Raw genomic sequence first — 13599 nt, 5'->3', positions numbered from 1 at the left:
TTAAAAGATCAAAAGATTATTGTACAGATCTATCATTAATTGAAAAGAATAAACAATAATTTGTGCTTGACGAAGTAATCAAGGGTCAAATTACGACGGATGATATATAAAATGACTTTATAGAGATTGTCTATAATCAACATGTTATAGTTATCTTCGAGGAAAATCATTTAAATAGGGAGAGAATTTCAAAAGGAGAAGACGGACACCTATATATTTTCGATTGAAAGCAGGAGTTTTCTTTCTTTGTTCTTTCTTTACTTTTCGTCAAAATTTTAAAATATTTTTTAAATTTTAGAAAATCTTGAAAAAATTGCATGTGAATCTGCGTATTAACATCTGTATATTGTGAAAATTTTGTGTGATATTTTTAATTAAATAAAAAGTCAAGATGCATCCATCACGAGATTTAGACTAAATAAAAAATAAAAGTGCAAATCTATCTAACTACATCGAAATACATAGATAAAAGAAGCTTCTCGATCTGGAGGTACTCGAAATTTGGCAATCCATCGACAATACCAACAGGTAGCATTGAATTTAAATTGGGAAAAGCTTACAAAGCTAGTGAGCTCATGAATTTGCACGATTTGGGTAGATCCAATCACCTAATAATTATAACAATAATTGACTTTCACCTGAGAAAAAAGGGAAAAGAAAAGCATCCTATCTATATACATGAAGCACCAGGGTGTATTTACTATCCAGAGAATTTTCATTGCCTGTAATCACGCATGCCAAATCCATGCTTTGCCTTCTGCACCCTGCCAAGAGGTCAAAAGTAGAGGGCCTCTGGTGAGAAAGAACCATTCAGGGAAAAGCTATAAACCAATCAAATAAGGAGCTTTCAAGAAATGATATCGTGCGGGATCACCATCGAATTCACACCAACCAGAGAATAGTTTCTCGAGGGACCATGGAAAGATGGTCAATACACCTGGTTGGTTTACACTGAACGGATGTTTAGCACCATGGTTCTTGTTGATTCTCGGTAATTCACTAGTTAATGGTATCTAGCACACCCTTTTAGTTGAGAACGAAGTTAAATCTATTTCCTTAAATTACTCTAATCCCTTCAGCGGATGATAATCTAAAGAGAATCAAAAGGAGCATGGAAGAAGAAAATAAGCAGCATCAATTGCTGAAGAAGGACCAAAAATGACATGTAATATGTTTATCTTTTTTTTCGTATTGTTGGATAAGTAACGTAGATGTAAACAGATGTACTGCAGACTGCAGTTTTCTTGGCGACATCTACTCCAGGCCAAAGGCTTTTTCTTTGGCCCCTTCTAGTTAAGGTAACTGAATTCGTAACCAACACTAATCAAGAGTCCAAGACAATTCCAAAGCATAGTGAATAATAAGTTCTAAAAAGTGCTGTAAGTGAATTATTTCCATTTTCTAAAGAATATGATTTCATTATTAGAAGATGCCCATTAAACTGATATGCATTTGCAAGACTTACTTTGACGCAAGATTTCCAAGCCTATATAGCTTTTTGCCAGACTTCTCATCCCATACTCTTCCTGAAATCTCGATTTTGTAGAACCTATTTGGCACCGTCGGCAGTCCTCTGCTGGCAAGTAGTTCCAGATCTTTCTGATGTAGCTCTCTCCCGTTCACAAAGACTCTCGTGTTTCCAGCAGTGCAGTTCGCCAGCATGGGATAATTGAACTCTTCAATGAATGGCTGGGGAAATATAGTTAGAAGTCAGATGAGAGAACATGGTATATGGCCAATGACAAGTATAGTTTGTCTTTTCCCGTGCTTTGATTAGTGCATCGAGTTCAAAAAATATTGCTAAGCCAAGGAAGAATAGGTCTCACCAGAACTATCCCGAGACAAGGTCCGCCCATCACACCCCAAAACCCACCTTGGAAATCATACCTGGCGAAAGGGAAAGGAAACACGACCTCTTATCAAGTGTCAGTTAACCACATTCAAGCAAAAGAGGACCAACTGCACAGAATGATGGATTGTCCTTGATGATATCCTCGATGCTCTTGTTTAGACTCTATAAGTCAACGAGACCACAACAAGCTATACTCGATACCAAAGTATTATTATCGTATATTGCATTAGCTGATCTCCACTATAGATAAACCACAACACCACCAAGCATCCTGTAGATTAAAATTTTCCTCATGCAAAATCATAGATTGCAAACCAATGAACACTTGTTCATCCAATCTGAAGACCTAGAGAGATACACGTAACATACACTCACTACTTTACTCGCCAGATAAGATACGCGATGTTAATGAAGATCGACATGCAACTTACCAATAATTCCCTGGAAGTATAGGCCCAGCAAGTTTTTCAGCATTTTTGACAAGGTGGTTGGGTATAGGGTGCCCATTAATGATGACAGTAGGCTTTTCAATCTCCACAATCTCATTAGATCTTGAGAAATCTCTAATGCCCTTAATGAGGCTCACAAAGAAAAACTTGTCCCTTTTCTTCGTCTTCAATTGATCTGCTTCTTTACTTGCATCCGAAGAATCTTGAGATGCATTAAGGTAGTCATTAAACGAGGACTCAATCTCAGTTTCTGTGGCTGTATCCTGCACTGATTTTTGTCTTGGGAAACTTATTTGGACCGAAAAATCCTGACGTATATCTTTAATTTCACTTTCTTCTGCAGATTGATCCTCAGATATTTTAGAACTAGAATTATCGAGATTCTTGGTGAATGTTAAGCATTGAAGTGTGGGACACTCTTCATGTAGTGATGGATTCTCTGCAGAAAAGGATAAGTCTCTCCCGAGCTTTACCTCATTTGGAACTTCTTCTTCCTCAGAATAATGGGAAGATGGAGCTAGACTACTGCCCTGCTTGTACTTCTGCATATTCACTTGCCGGTCACCTGACTCTTCATTTGCTTCACATTTCTCGTGGAAACTGGAATTGCCATGACCAGGAGAGCAAACGTCTATGGCACTACCTTCACCCAAGGAGTCTATCCCTTTCATGCCCAAGCAGCGTTGCAAACTAGCTATTTTCTCTTTCACTACCTCATTAGAACCGTTCTTGTCAAGGTAAGATGACTGTCTTGCATTAGAAGTGAAAAGCCTTTTGCCCAGAACTTCAACCAAGAGTTCAGTCGAGCAGGACCCACATTGCAGATTTGGTTTTTTACGCCTCTCCACACTTATATTGGAAGGTAGTATCAGCAACTCAGAGCATTTGCAACACGTTATAAATGGAGCGCCACCTGATATTGGATGGTAATGCTTCTTACTTCTATTGGAAATCACAATTATCTTCTGCTGAGAACCGGCGGTATCTGTGTCTGAACCAATACTCTCGGTTGGCCATCTTCTTTGGGGCCGTGGATAACGAGAACTCATAGGGGGAATATGAACACCCATATGACCACGAGGCCAAATTTGGATGGGATCACGATGGTAATAGGAGATGGAATTCGCAGGGTACTCTACACTCCCTTCACTGCCAAAAGGAGCTGGTTGGACCAATTGAGGAGTTTGCTCATGTTTGTGACGGCAGTGAGAACAGGTGCACAAGGTGCAGTCAAGGGAGGAATCTTGTGAATCCGTTGCAGAGAAATCTCGATTCAAATCCATGTACTTATTCAAGTGACCTCGATAAGATTGTTCTTCAAATTGATGGTGAGGCCTCAACATTGCCGCGCTCCTAGAAATAGGAGGTGGACATATGTCATGTGTATCTCGACCGATGCTACCAATAGAAGGAATAGAATGTTGTTGACGATGATGAATCCAATGAGGGTGCAACAGCATAGGCTTTCCTGGGGTCAAGACTCCACCAGGGACATACTTGAATTTATCATCAAAAGGCTCGGATATACCCTCCCTATCAAGAAAAACCGTCTCACCAGTTCTCTTGGATACATCGTTAATTCTGCTGAAGTGATATTTCAAATCATCCCACTTTCTCAGGAGCTCAGCATCCAAGTCCAAGATCTCCCCTCTATTAAGCCCATTTATGTGGACATTACTCTTCACCGGCTTGCTATGCTCAAAGTAGGAACAAGGTTGATGACTTGACGAGCCGTCATCAACATATGCATGTGAGGGAATCCTACTCGTTCCAACGACATTGCTGGAGTTCCCAGCAAACCCTTCAAACCATTCTCCAATCTTGTCCCACTGGTCAGCATCAACCCTCAAACTCGGCCGGCCAGAATATTGGGTCGAATTAGCTGGATTCTCTCTGAGACCTCCTTCCATGCTTGAGTTTATAGATTTTGGCCTGCTCAAATCGATCTTCAAGGGTCCTCCACTTTCAAGACCGTAACCAGCCTCCACAACAGCCTCTGATCGATCCACCTTCAGTTCCATCCCTTTGTCCATGCAGAAATCCTCCTCCTGTGTCCTTGATGAAGAATTACTGTTTACATCAAGATCACTTTTTGCAGAAACTACTGTTTCATTTCTGCCCTGGACAGCATCCGGCACACCCCTTCCCTCTTCATATCAGAATCACTAACATTAACCGTATCCGAGGAAGTGAATACCGAATTAGCCGGCAGTGCATTCTTCTTCTTCACTGCGCAAAGGAAAACCCATTCAAATTACCTCAATAAAAAAAAGCCCCTGCTGCTATTGTGTATATATAACTTCAAGGATCTTTCTTACCAGTTCAATTAAAAGAGGGGTGTTGCCAGTTTAGTCACTGCTACTTTACTCCTGTCTTTCTTTCTTCTCTCTGTCATTGAAAATCCAAACCGTTACACGGCACAAACATACGAATCCCTCTGCTTCCTAAGAGTCTCATACATCAACTACTTTGATTTCCAAACACAACATAAGAAAAAAAAAAACTAAATTTCTCTGTAATGAACTGACCAAGAAATAAATTACCTCTAAGGAACGCACCATAAGCACCACACCGGTACACAAGAGGAGAGATCAGGCGACAAATTTTTACACCTTGGACAACGGAATAACCCAACTCTCGAAGGACCCATCGGCCATCATAGCAACACCACGGAAAAGATCGTTGCTTTACTTTTTCTGCCGTGAACAACGGACGAGCCACTGGTCAACCTGCTGAAAGAAGACCAGGCCCCATGCAGAGAAAGCCACATGCAGAGAAAGCCAGCAGGATATTCTCTACATGAGAGCAAGCTTATGCAATTTTGTACGTGAGCCGCTGGCAAAATCTGGTTCAAGAGGATGTTGGGCTCAAGAGGAAGGAGAAACGAATCTTCTTCCAAGAAAATGACGGAACGTTTGGGAGGGAAAGTGATTGCACTGTGAAAAGTCCTCTTGACTTCCTGAGAGAATAATAGTCGACGAAGAAATGGGTGGAGTGGCTTTGGCAAGCAGTCGGTCTCAAGGCTAGAAGACACAGTTGAGAACTTCATAATGAGAGATGATCATTGCATTGGTATCAACTTTTTTTATATTAAGAATGCTGCAACAAAGTGTTATAAAGATTGGATTATCGAATGATTTATAATGGTAACCGTACTATATATCTATCACTTGAATATGAATCACGTATTTTTGAGTATCTACCGACGATTTATCATGTCACGTTTTAACGCAATATTGCTCTTTTGCTAAGTATCCCGTTACAATATGTTTCTCAATAAAAAAAATAAGTTTTTACTATATGTATTTACCTAGTACTAGTAAGTTCGCATTGATGAGTAGTAACTATCTAAACAAATACACTGATATTCACGAGAGCATAATAGGACTGACTTAATTACACAAAACATGAGTATTCTCTTGAGAGAAAAATTACCAAAAAAAATTGTAAAGATATGATATTAACGCAAATTGAGTCATAAACCTTTTAATTTAGCAAACTGAATTTTTAACCTTTAGTTGTCAGTATAGTCTATCTGGTCAATTTTGGTTGGATATCGCTAATATGAATGTTGGGTATCCTACTTGACACAATCAACATTGATGTAGACAATTTTTGTAATTTTTAGCTTTTTTCAATTTTTTTTCTTCTCGATGACTCTTGCTACCCATGGGTGTGGGGCACCAGCAAAAAAAAAATAAATAAATAACAAAATTATAAAAATTTTAAAAAATTATTTACGTTAGTGTCGGCCACACATCATAGGATAACTAATATTGACTAGACCGTCACATCAGTGTTTTTCAATCAAAATTAGCTGAAATAATTGCATTAGTAAATCGTCAAAAGGTTATAACTGAATTGGTACAATTAAAATTTTTTAAACTAAATTGACACAAGTACAATAAATTTATAATTGTTTTGGTAACTTTCACTTATCTTGAACTTAAGCCTAATTATAACTCATAGATAGAAACGGCCATGCCATATAGGATAGCCGACATTCACATCATCAGATTCTAGCTAAAATTGGTCAGATTGATTAAATTGGCATAAGATAAAAAAAAAAATTATGACTTAAATGGCAAAATTGAAAAGTTTAAGATTGAATTAGCAAAAGTATAATAAGTTTAAGATTTTTTGGATAATTTTCTTTGCTCAGAAACGTGAAAACCTAAATAATTCTTTGGAGTGTACAAGCTAGATTGAAGGATTGCGAAAGACACTATCAAGATATGTGAAAATAAAAGAGAGTAGGAAGTAAATTATTGAATCAGGTGTTAATCTATAGCTAATTCTCAAGAAAACTATTTCTTTATCTCCTCTCATCACCATCTTGAAATTTCTCAAATGTAGAACTTTTGTTCAAAGATGGTGCTTTGAAATTAATTCTAGGAGAATCATCCTTTTAGGAGGGTAAAATCTGCTCGAGCATATGACACAACATCAAGAGTAGGGCAACTTGAGTACTATTTTTGGAGCTCGATCAACATAAAACGAATTGGGTCGTTTCCAATGTTATCGGTGTGTAATATAATGAGTATTAATGAGTATATCTACATATGTATTTCTCTTTTCTAATGAGAAATGCCATTTACAGTGTCTGGTTAGTTGAATTTTACTTGATTTTAACAACCACCATTTGAAAAGTTAGGATGCGAATGGTAACGTTTACATTTTTTTTTTTTCAAGAAACAGAAATAAAAAAAAAGTATTTCTGCTCCGAAAAACAATTTTTGAACAAAAAACGCGCGTTTGGTAACGTTTGTTTCAGGAATAAAAAATGAATAAAACACATTTAGTAAATTTTATTCCTTTTTGTTTCTTTTAATTTTTTAAACATTTTTATTTTATTTTTCAGTTTTTCCTTTCTTTTTTCTTTTTTTATTTTTTCTTTTTTCTTTTTTCGGCCGGTCACCAGCCTCCGGCGACCGGCCGACGGGCCGGCAGCCAGCCTCGCCAGGGATGGAATCTCACTCTATCTGTCTGTCTGTTTGTGTGTGCGTCTCTCTCTCTCTCCCCGGCAAGGAAAAACCAGCAAGGAAAAACAAGTGAGATTCCTTGTGTGGTGATGGAACCCCCAAAGTGACGACCCCTCATATCAACAGCATTACAATGCCATTCCAACCCCTCTTGTTTTTTTTTCATCCCAGCCATTCATGGATTTCCACTGTTTTCACCAGTATTTGTCTGTACAAAGCAACATCAAATAATACGCAACGTGGAATGTGTGAGGGGGGTGTACTGCACCAGTGTCCCATCCTGGCTTTATCGGATTCGCTCACAAAAATATCCCAAGGCCCAGCTTCTGCACAAAGCCCAGAACCTTTCTGGCCCACACGAAAGTCCAACCAGTGGTCTATGGGAATGTCTTGCTACAAGTTTACACTAATTAAAGCTACAAACGTAGTATTTATCAGATCCTCATAGCTACTCAATGTATTCAAAGACGTGACCAAGAACAATAAAAGAATGCCAAAACTTTAAATTGATGCCTCATAGAATTGTGAGGCAGATTCCAAGTTCACTCGGACGCTCTTTATAGTGGTGAAGGTAGTCGGGCTGTAAAAAGGCCAGAGAACGAATATGCTGATGGCCCCAACAATCCTACACACTGGAATTTAAATTTAGAGGGTAGAAGCACGAGGTATTGCTGCTCTACAATCTTGATTTACATGTTGCATGGAAATTCATCTCTAGTAAATTATTTGTGGCGCCATTTCTTAACCATGCACGTTCTTTGTACCTAGCTGTAAAGGAAAACTGAAGTTAAGACCATTTGACAGGAAAACCCAAGCCCAGAAACATAATATCTTCGATGTAAAAAGTTAGCAGAATGTGTTAGCTGCCTATTTTGTCATCTTCCTCTCATTAGATTGAAGATATTCATAGAGAATAAGAGTCTTACCTAGACAATTTTAATTTGGCATCAGAATATGGGCTCCTGTAGGGTCGCTTCAGTAGGAAGTTGAAGCAACTCCCTGATTCCCTCGCATACCTACACAATAACCATCTAGCTATTTTACTCCCACCAAATGAAATGACAATCATGAGGATTCCAAAAGATTTATGTTCCAATCAATCTAGTGAGTGTCAATCTTGACATTATGTATGGACAAGTCTAAACTTTTTATATCAAGAAACAAACAAATCGAGTCATCATTGCAACGCATTAGTTTGGAGATGGGTGTTCCCCAAGCAGGGGAGTATAGTGTAAGGATTATAAGCTCTGCATAGCCTAAGACAATAAGACAAGTGCCATTTTCATCTTCTTTGGCAAAAGGAAAAGGAAAGGAAGTTTGCAGAGACGAGGAACCCCTAGCATTGTCTAGCCAAGACAAAAGAGTACTCCTAGTATTGTGTATTGTCCACATTTATTTACTCTAAAGGTACCAAATTTCAACTAGAAATGATGTACAAGCATATTCAATCTGTTAAGCAAAGATGCAAAAGCATAAACATATTTTCTCGTAATATATACCATCTTTATCTGTGCCTTAATTGATGCAATATGATGGGTGTACTCTTCTATTTGCCTGCAAGATGAGACAAAATTAACTGTGTAAGAAAAAGGAGATAAGAAAGAGAAGTCCCTATCTCCAGAGTGGCAGACTTTGAAATCAAAGTAGTTTAAGTGCAAACCTGGCTAACTTCTCTTCCCTTAGGGATATGTAATTCAAAGCTTCAGACCATGTAAACTCCACATGAAATCCTAGTCCAACATCTACAAACATGCGTTGCATATCTGGCCTGCAAATGTGTGGCATTACTGAATTAAACCTCAAAAGCCACCACAAACCAGAAAAATGAAACCAGCATCAGAAGAACAGACTCTACACCGCCTATTTTCACATAACAAGTACTCAGTTTCATGCCTTTTTCACCCACTCCAAATACAATTACATGAGAACTAAAGCTAAACAAGTTTAGTGTCCTGGTACTAATTTTAACATAATTCAAGCCTCAGCACAGCTTGCACAAGCACCCTTTATTCACATAACTTACCATCATTAACATAACCAGAAAAGAACAAGCATATCGAGTATGAATATGTCGCTGCTCGTCAAGCAGTAACTTCACTAAAAAGCAAGACAAGATGGACTAGCCCAAGACTTGTCTCCTACCAGTATTGCGAGGTAGAATATTCAAAGGTTCCAGGGAATAATCAGAGAAAGAGAGAGAGGACTTACACCTCCGCCTGCATGTATGCCTCAGAACCAAGGTTGACCAATGTCCTAAGACTAGTTACACTATTCTTCTGAAGATTCTCAATATTCTTTCGTAAATCTGAGCTAAAAGTAATACAATGTCAAGAAAATCAAAGGACTATCAAAGCATAAAGTTGCAAATTCAAACTGGTGAATGCTCCTGAAACACTACTAAAAGAAAGGAGATAATCAAAATTGTAAGTAAATCAAGTGTGTATGACAATGGATTATTCCAGATAATAAGTAAACAAATCATTCCGTATAAGGATAAGGAATCTATTAGCTTAAAAAAGGATACAAAGTCTTCTGTTGTTCGAAAACCTTATCCCTGTATAAAAACAAGGGCCAAGTCAGCCACGCATTAGCTAAATAATTGCACCGATCCACTGTTCAACTTACTAGTGCATGGCACGCTTCAACTTGATAATATACCACCATTTTGTGTTAGAAGAGCCCCTCTAGACAATTTACTCATAAACCATAACCCAGATAAATCTAACAAAATTAAGCCAAAATCAATCTCAGGAATCTAAAGAGCTATGCAGGGGTTCAATTCCAACTTCCAGATGATATATGACAACTTGACATATACTGTTTTCCCCCGCACTAATCAAAGAAGAAACTGCTAAGTAGAATAGAGTGGATACCGCTCGGATATGGCACGAACAAGATCTGGTTTCAGACGTTGATCAACAAACTCCTCAAATTTATGAACTTTATCTAGGCGGTAGTTGTCCATTTGAGTACTATCAGCGAGGAGAGGACGGGGAAAAGTTCCTGCAAGGAAGAGTGAGGAAATATCAATATGGAAAAACAAGAAAATGCGGATATTTCTCTCAAATATAAAAAAGATGGTACGAAGTTTTTTAACGACACTTACTCAGATCATTTTATAGCCACCTAGAAATGTGATCGGTGATCTAACTCCCAAGATAGCGCAAAGCTTTTTTCTCGAGCTTTCATGATGAAGTCATAATTGGTTCTATTCTATGAAGCACGGACAAACTCGGACATGGTCGGACACGCGGTCAACGTGTGTCGGGTTTTCCGACACGTGGTCAACCTTTGCCCGACACGTTTCGACAAGCGTGTCCGGGAGGGAGCAGACCGTGAGCGACGGCGAGAGACGGCCGAGCATAGACTGAGGCGAGGGCCGACCCTGTGATGCTGCGATGGATCCGACGAGGCTGCAGCTGCGAGGGAGAAAGGACCAAAGGTGAGAGGAAGAGGAGAGGAAGGCGGTCGTGCGGCGAGGAGCGGCTAGCGGCGAGGAAGGAGGTCGTGCGGCGAGCGGCGAGGAGGGAGGAGGAGGAGTAAAGGAGCTAGGGTTTCTGACAAACTCAAAAGTAATTAAAAAAGTGGGGGTCTATGGGTACCTATTTTGAGGGGAGGGAAAGTGACGGACAGATGGGGGGAAATGAACTAGAAAATATTAGGTACGTCTGGTGCTCCAGCGTGGCAAACAAGAAGGCAGTAAGAAGGCGACACGTGTCTTCGCGGGGCCCACAATCCGGATTGACCGAGCAGGACGTGAGGCGCCATTTTGAAATTTTTTCGCTCCTGTAGCTGCAGCAAAAGGACGACAGACCCTCTACTTTCTTCCGTAAATTTTCAGGTTCCCTCTCTCTCCGGCGCTCGTGCTTGTGCTATTTTGAGCCGATGTCGCTGGCAAGGCTCCTGCTCCCGTCGACGTCTGCCGCAAGCTCGCTCGACCTCACCTCCATCTTCACCGTCGCTCTCGGCCTCTCCCTCGCTCCCACTCTCCCTCCTTCGATCTTCCCCCGCCCAGCGCTGCCCCTCCGTAGATCACGCTCACAGCCGTGCCGTTCGAGAACTCGAACCCTCCGACGTTGGTGTTCCGGAGGACGGCCTCCCAACCGGCAACGCGGTCGAGGGAGCTGAGAAGGAGGCCGCGGTGAAGTAGTCGAGGGACTTGACGTCGACGCGGCGAAGCCTGAGCTCGGCGCTCTTGACGCGGACGGGGAGGGCGAACCCGAGGAAGGCGGCGCGGAGGATGACGATCGGGGCGAGGGCGTAGACGAAGCACTTGCTGTTGCTGTGCCTCTGGTTGCGGCGAGGCGGCGGCTTGGCGAAGTGGGCGAACTCCACGTCGTCGCTCCGAAGGCGGGGTCCAGAGGCGCGATGGGCTGGTTGGATCTTCTTTAGGCATTGCGAAAGTCGAAGTTCAAGCGAATGCGAGAGAGCACGGGTCACTGTTCTTGATGGTGGTGCTTTCGCTTTTCTTTTTGGGTTTGCGGGATGATTGTCATCGTGTTCATACGATTCAAGAAATCATGAATAGAGAGCTTTTAAAGACATATAATACTATATCTGGTCTATCTTCCTCTCCAAATCTTTTTCTTGCTGCTTCTCGTTCTTTTTAATTCTATATCTGGGAGAGCAGATTGGATCGTTTGTCTCCGGAGATCATTTCCGGTCAATTGCACTCGAGGGTCAATCTTTATCACCAGAGGCAATGATCTGAGTCTTTGAGTTCTGCAACATTTGCGACTGCATGTGTGGCTTGATCTCTTTCGCATTGCACCTTATGTGGGTTGTTCCATAGATTACTTACTTAACCCACAGGGCCAAAAACATGGATGTATCATCCTAGAACGCCCCCTGGAGAAAATGACATAAAACACCTACTAATCCATCCTTCTGTTGACTTAAAAGAATATGCCATGGTCCTAAAAACAAGTAACCATGCTTTCGGAAACATATAATTAGCAATCCAGAGTTGTTTTGCTTTCCCATGGTTGAGTTCATTTAGATTGGAACATAAAAATTTAGTAGGGGTGACTTCATTAGGCCAATCTCAAACTTTACCTATCCGAGATAGAAAATGTTAATCAAGCACCCACATGTGTTTCCTCGCTTTCACTACCAGAATGTATTGGATTGGCTTCAAACCATTTCAATCTAGTCGGCATCTTTTAAGAGAGAATGCAGAAATTTCTGGAAGCCCAAATCCAGCTTGATGCACAACGGGGACGCTAAACATCATTGTTTATGTAGGGACATGCCTCTACAAACAGAGAATGCCAATCTAAAAACTTGTGGGCGATCTTCTCTGTTGTTTTTCCCATTTTTTGTGGACTGATGTTTTTCAAAGACACAGTGGGCTGCAATTCAAGAGCTTGCTAAGCAGAACAAAGGTCAACTTGAAGAAGTTGGTTGTGAAAATTGGGACTAGAAATGTCAGCCATGTAATTGGCCTATTATGAATATCTCAGCCATATGCGTTAAACCTCTAATTTTATGGTTTGTTCTCAACTAAACTGACTTATATCACAGATATTTAATTTCTGGTTTTAAATCAGATTACTATTCAGATTCCCCCATATGTGCACGTTATATTGGTATTCATTAACACTGTAATTTTCTGGTTGCTAGGAGAGACAAATCCTTCGAGAGGTGAAGTTGAACAAGGGGGCGGTGGCAAAGGAGGAAACTCCCGACAAAGGAAAAACTGTTCCTATGGTTGATGGAAGAGGCGCAAGGCCGCTCGATGTGCTTTGGTTTCTGAAGCCCTGCACTCTGTCAAGCTGACACTTGAAAAAATTTCGAGTGAGTGACTACCCATATGCTCTTCTCCCTCCACCCTCCGCTGCCGTCGATCTTGCCTCGGGCTTTAGCACCTTCCTACGCCGCCTTGAACGCCCTGCGCGGGTCATCACCGGCGGAGGTCCAAAGAGCGACAGCGACAGAGCAGCACAGCACAGACCCACTCAGACCCAGCTTTCACACGGTCCCGCACGTCCGACCGGCAAAAACCTCGGACGACACACAGGAACACATCAACCCCCTCAGTGAGTGACCGTGCTCTCTCGCATTCGCTTGAACTTCGACTTTCGCAATGCCTAAAGAAGATCCAACCAGCCCATCGCGCCCTCTGGACCCCGCCTCCGGAGCGACGACATGGAGCTCACCCACTTCGCCAAGCCGCCGCCTCGCCGCAACCAGAGGCACAGCAACAGCAAGTGCTTCGTCTACTCCCTCGCCCCGATCGTCATCCTCCGTGCCGCCTTCCTCGGGTTCGCCCTCACCGTCCGCGTCAAGAGCGCCGAGCTCAGGCTTCGCCGCGTCG

The 13599-nt window shown here is 41.3% G+C and overlaps 2 protein-coding genes across 2 annotated transcripts; both read right to left on the bottom strand.

The window, feature by feature from the left end:
- Positions 1 to 497: 497 nt before the first annotated feature.
- LOC104441637 lies at positions 498 to 5535 on the bottom strand. The gene is made up of 6 exons (XM_010054799.3): positions 4845 to 5535; positions 4620 to 4689; positions 2284 to 4530; positions 1827 to 1887; positions 1466 to 1689; positions 498 to 764 (listed from the first exon to the last, which is right to left on the bottom strand). The coding sequence occupies exons 3-6, from the start codon at positions 4332 to 4334 to the stop codon at positions 716 to 718; spliced, it is 2385 nt and encodes a 794-aa protein (XP_010053101.2). The 5' UTR covers positions 4335 to 4530; positions 4620 to 4689; positions 4845 to 5535; the 3' UTR covers positions 498 to 715.
- Positions 5536 to 7669: 2134 nt separating this feature from the next.
- On the bottom strand, positions 7670 to 10835 carry LOC104441636 (protein UXT homolog). The gene is made up of 8 exons (XM_010054798.3): positions 10390 to 10835; positions 10157 to 10286; positions 9808 to 9837; positions 9492 to 9593; positions 8944 to 9051; positions 8783 to 8837; positions 8210 to 8299; positions 7670 to 8051 (listed from the first exon to the last, which is right to left on the bottom strand). Exons 2-7 carry the CDS (start codon positions 10246 to 10248, stop codon positions 8231 to 8233), a joined length of 456 nt encoding a protein of 151 aa, XP_010053100.2. The 5' UTR covers positions 10249 to 10286; positions 10390 to 10835; the 3' UTR covers positions 7670 to 8051; positions 8210 to 8230.
- Positions 10836 to 13599: the final 2764 nt, after the last annotated feature.

The sequence above is a fragment of the Eucalyptus grandis genome, chromosome 4 (genome assembly GCF_016545825.1).
Source record: "Eucalyptus grandis isolate ANBG69807.140 chromosome 4, ASM1654582v1, whole genome shotgun sequence".
Classification (NCBI taxonomy): Eukaryota; Viridiplantae; Streptophyta; class Magnoliopsida; order Myrtales; family Myrtaceae; genus Eucalyptus; species Eucalyptus grandis.
This window is presented reverse-complemented; position numbering and strand designations above follow the sequence as displayed.

Coding starts and splice junctions, on each gene's coding strand:
- LOC104441637 (XM_010054799.3), bottom strand. CDS start 4,334: ATGGACAAAGGGATGGAACTGAAGGTGGATCGATCAGAGGCTGTTGTG. Junction 1,690..1,826: donor CTTGTCTCGGGATAGTTCTG/GTGAGACCTATT, acceptor ATATTTCCCCAG/CCATTCATTGAAGAGTTCAA. Junction 765..1,465: donor CTTGGAAATCTTGCGTCAAA/GTAAGTCTTGCA, acceptor ACCTCTTGGCAG/GGTGCAGAAGGCAAAGCATG.
- LOC104441636 (XM_010054798.3), bottom strand. CDS start 10,248: ATGGACAACTACCGCCTAGATAAAGTTCATAAATTTGAGGAGTTTGTT. Junction 9,594..9,807: donor TTCGAACAACAGAAGACTTT/GTATCCTTTTTT, acceptor TATTACTTTTAG/CTCAGATTTACGAAAGAATA. Junction 8,300..8,782: donor TTAAGGCACAGATAAAGATG/GTATATATTACG, acceptor GTTATTGTGTAG/GTATGCGAGGGAATCAGGGA.